The sequence below is a fragment of the Macrosteles quadrilineatus genome, unplaced genomic scaffold (genome assembly GCF_028750875.1).
Source record: "Macrosteles quadrilineatus isolate MER2022 unplaced genomic scaffold, UCM_ALF_1.0 Scaffold_1__1_contigs__length_201487025, whole genome shotgun sequence".
In the NCBI taxonomy this organism is placed as follows: domain Eukaryota; kingdom Metazoa; phylum Arthropoda; class Insecta; order Hemiptera; family Cicadellidae; genus Macrosteles; species Macrosteles quadrilineatus.
This window is the reverse complement of record NW_026542594.1, coordinates 149,237,097-149,241,707: the sequence shown is the minus strand read 5'-3', so window position 1 is coordinate 149,241,707 and position 4,611 is coordinate 149,237,097. Positions and strand designations below refer to the sequence as shown.

Below are 4,611 nucleotides of genomic sequence, written 5' to 3'. Positions count from 1 at the left end.
GCTAATGATTTAATTTAAGTAAATCATGATACTTGAAATCGTACAGGAAAGCGTACATGTCTTCCAGATTTTGTCTTAATCGCAGGTTTTAATCCATGCTCATCAGGATCATCCATGCTTGATTTGTTGCTTTCTGTCCTATTTGGTGCATATCCATCGTTCTTGTATTCGGACCAAAAGTATGCCGGTTTGAGTCGATCCATGGATACCGTGACATTACAGCCTTTAATCACCACAACGGCAGTCTTGGTGGTTCTGCTGATAATAGGGTAAGGGCCAGAGTATGGGGGTTCGAGAGCTCCCTTGGGGATGTCAGTCCGCACAAAGACATGTGTGCATGTAGCGAGGTCCTTAAAAACGAATGGCGTCTTCGCACCATGTCTAGTTCCACTGACTGGACGCAGGTTGTTGAAGTGCTGACGTAAGCTCTTTACGAAGTTTGGTGGATCCAATTGATGTCCATCTTGGCTGGGCGTCATAAACTCTCCAGGAAGTCGTAGAGGTTGGCCGTAAACGAGTTCTGCAGAGGAAGCTTGCATATCTTCGCGCCACGCAGCTCTGATCCCCATCAGTATCACTGGCAATACTTCGGTCCAACGATCTGTTGTGTGACACCTTATGGCTGCCTTGAGTTGTCGATGAAGGCGTTCAACGAGTCCATTGGCAGCAGGGTGATAGGCAGTCGTTCGCAGACGTGTTGATCCAGTTAACTGTGTTAGCTGCTGGAAAAGAGAGGATTCAAATTGTCGACCTTGATCTGTGGTTATGCGCAGTGGCGTTCCAAACCTTGAAATCCAGTTGGTGAATAATGCACGAGCTACAGTTTCAGCTTCTATGTTCTCAAGTGGAACTGCTTCAGGCCAACGTGTAAATCTGTCAACACAAGTCAAACAATACCTGTAACCTTCCGAAACAGGTAATGGGCCAACTAGATCAATATGGATGTGTTCGAATCTAGAAGATGGTGGAACAAACGTACCAACTGGGGTTGAACTGTGACGTGTTATCTTTGACTTCTGGCAGGAGAGGCAGGAGCGAGCCATAGAACGACAGTCCGATTTCATTGAAGGCCAAACAAAACGTTGGCTAACCAGTTTTGTGGATGCCTTTATCCCGGGATGAGACAGGTTGTGCAAGCTGTAAAAAACATTTTTTCGAAATTGTTTTGTGACAAAAGGACGGGGGTTTGAAGTAGATACATCACAATAAAGTAAGATTTCCGTTCCTGGTAGCAGCACTTGCTTGAGCTTTAGGTTGGATTCTGTTTCTAAATAGTGTTGTAGTTCTTCATCCTGAGCTTGAGACTCTGCCAAAGCCTGGAAGTTTAAGGAGGCAGTGGCTTCTTCTATCCTAGAGAAGGTATCTGCAACTGCGTTTTCTTGTCCAGAAACGTGGCGAATGTCAGTTGAGAACTGTCCAATATATTCCAAGTGACGGAACTGTCTTGGAGAACACTTATCAGGTTTTTGACGGAAAGCAAAGGTCAGAGGCTTGTGATCTGTAAAAATTATGAATTGTCTTCCTTCTAGCATATGTTTGAAATACTTAATGGCAAGATAAATTGCTGTTAGTTCTCTGTCATAAGTACTGTATTTCTGTTGAGTTAGACTTAACTTTTTGGAAAAGAAAGATAGTGGTTGCCAGTTTTGTCCTACCTTTTGTTGCAATACACTTCCTACAGCATAGTCTGATGAATCGCAGAAGATTGCAAGTGAGGCATTCGGTGCAGGGTGAGACAACATAACGGCTTCACTGAGGCTTTTTTTACAAGTTTCAAAAGCTTGTTCACTTTCTGTAGTCCAATTAATAGGCATATTACCTTTTAGATTGGCTTTCAGAAGGTCATTTAGTGTGCTCTGCTGGGACGCTGAATGGGGTAGGAATCTACGATAAAAGTTTAGCATACCAGTGAATCTTCTTAATTCCTTTGCAGTCTTTGGTTTGGGGTAACAGTCAAGAGCTTTCACTTTTTCAGGTAAGGGTTTTATCCCTTCTCCGGAAACTTGATATCCGAGAAAACTAACCATGGGAACTCCTAGGTTGCACTTACTTGGGTTGACAAAGACTCCGAAAGAGGATAGGCGGTCAAACAATTGTCGTAAGTGAATGAGGTGTTGTTCTTCGGATTCTGAAGCTACGAGAATGTCATCAATGTAAGCGTAACAGAAGTCTAGGCCACTGAGTACACCATCAATGAAACGTTGAAAGGTTTGGGCAGCATTGCAAAGTCCAAAAGACATGAAAGGAAATTCGAAAAGACCAAAAGGTGTTGTTATAGCAGTCTTATGAACGTCATCAGGAGCTACAGGGATCTGATGGTAAGCACGAACAAGATCTATAGTAGAGAAAACTTTTTTACCATGCAAATTTAGAGAAAAGTCCTGAATGTGAGGAATAGGGTAGCGATCAGGAATGGTTCTGGCATTTAGGGCTCTGTAGTCTCCACATGGTCTCCATTCATCTCCTTTTTTGGGAACCATATGAAGAGGGGATGACCAGCTGCTAGAAGAAGGTCTAGCTATACCTAACTGGACCATAACCTCAAATTCTTTTTTGGCTAACTTTAACTTGTCCGGGGCTAGACGACGGGGTTTGCTAAAGACTGGTGGTCCTGGGGTTGTCTGGATATGGTGTTCTGTTTGGTGTTTGACAGGGACAGAAGGTTTACCTGCCGGTCGAATAAGGGACGCATATGATTGGAGGAGCTGCATGTAGACATTTGGTTGGTTTGCATTTATTGCTTTAATACCACTTACCAAATTGGAGCATGTTGCGCGACCAGTGGAAACGAGAGAGGTTACCTGATCAATCAAACACTGACGTCGAACATCCACTAATAAATCATAATGATGAAGAAAGTCAACTCCAATGATCGGTTTGGCAACATCAGCTATGATAAAACGCCACACAAATGCTCGGCGTAGGCCTAGGTCCAAAGATAAGGTATGCAACCCGTAAGTGGCAATTTCGGTGTTGTTTGCTGCGTATAGTGTATAGTCAGATTTTAGTATTTTACCTGAAAGCATTTTTCGTGGATAGACGCAAACATCTGCTCCAGTGTCAATGAGGAACTGTTGTTTTGTTACCTTGTCTGTGACGAAGAGGCGGCGAGATGTCTGTAGATCGGAGGAGTCGCTGTCCGCCATTAGAGACTCCCGAGATCGTTTCCCGAGTTGTTGGCTTGGAAACTGCAAGGCCTGGTGCACTTAGTAGCTGCATTACCGAATCGCTTGTGGTACCAGCAAACATCGTCTCTTGTCGTGCTCTTGGAGCGTGATCTTGATCGCCAAACCGGACTTGAACTCCATGTTGGACGACGATTTTGATTACTCCGCAGATCTTCTTTGATAGTTGAAATGTCGTGCTGAAGAGTGCTTACGATTTCGCCAATTTTAGATGTCATCAGGATCGTCAGTCGCTCCATCATTACTTCCATAGAGTTGGGACTGTTAGTAGGGACAGCTGCTTCTGTAACTTGATGACGCGGGCTAATTTCAAGCACGGCGTCAGCCAACTCGGCTAGTGCATCAAGCTCAGACGACTTTTGTGTTGCTAAAATGGCTTGAGTTGATGAAGGCAGACGACTCAACCACAGAGTTTTCAGCACAGTGTCAGGTACAACGGTACCAGCCAAAGCACGAAGATGTCTGAGGAACTGCGAGGGCTTTCGATCTCCCATTTCTTCATGTTCCAGGAGACGTCTGGTCTTCTGTTCCTGTGAAGAGCTTAGGCGTTGTATCAATTCTGTTTTTAGTTTTTCGTATTTTCCCTCGGTTGGTGGTCTTGTGAGGATGTCTCTCACTTCAGCAGCGTATTTAGCATCAAGATTTCCACAAACATAAAAGAATTTTGTTTCATCAGATGTGATCCGAGCCAAGGAGAATTGGGTCTCGACCTGCGCAAACCACAGCTCAGGATCTGCTGGCCAAAATTGTGGAATCTTCACAGTAATTCGTTCTAGGGAGTTACCTTCTTGAGTAGTAGACATTGCAATTTTGCTAAATTTTGGTAAAAAAATGATCACGTCGGGGTCACCACTGAAGAAGTAGGTTCTTCTTTAACTATTTTTGTTACTTTTATGATAAAATTATTCAAGAAACTGATAGAAAATAGAATTTAATAAGCATGACAAAAACATAAGTGTATGAATTATATAAACCAGGAATGAACTGTTAGGTAACCATAGCAACTCATTTAAACAAAACCAAAGTTATACTTTCAGCTGGTTTTCAACAGTATTGAAGCACTCACCACAATTGTTATCCAAATCTTATAAATGAGTTATCAAAAGTATTTCAATAAATACATTTTCATACGAAAGCTTGAAAAGAAAAAAATGATATTTGAATTATATTTGTTATTGTTATGGAGATGTAGTTTACTTGTTTCTCTATGTTGATAATATTTGATTAATTGATTTATTTCATCCTAGACAATGAACGTTAGTTAAAAACACATTTTACCTTCGTAGAGAACCTTAGCAGCAGAACTAAACACTCTTTAAATCTAACTTTGTTTACGCTATTATTTTGCCCGTGCCGAGGGAAGAATATATATATATATATATAAATTAATATAAATTCCCCAAGGATGTATATCTCTAATTTTACT

At 42.0% G+C, this 4,611-nt stretch overlaps 1 protein-coding gene across 1 annotated transcript; it reads right to left on the bottom strand.

Moving 5' to 3' along the window:
• Positions 1–3,145: 3,145 nt before the first annotated feature.
• Positions 3,146–3,988, bottom strand: LOC129001500 (uncharacterized). The gene has a single exon (XM_054428817.1). The coding sequence runs from the start codon at positions 3,986–3,988 to the stop codon at positions 3,146–3,148; it is 843 nt and encodes a 280-aa protein (XP_054284792.1).
• Between the last annotated feature and the right edge of the window lie 623 nt (positions 3,989–4,611).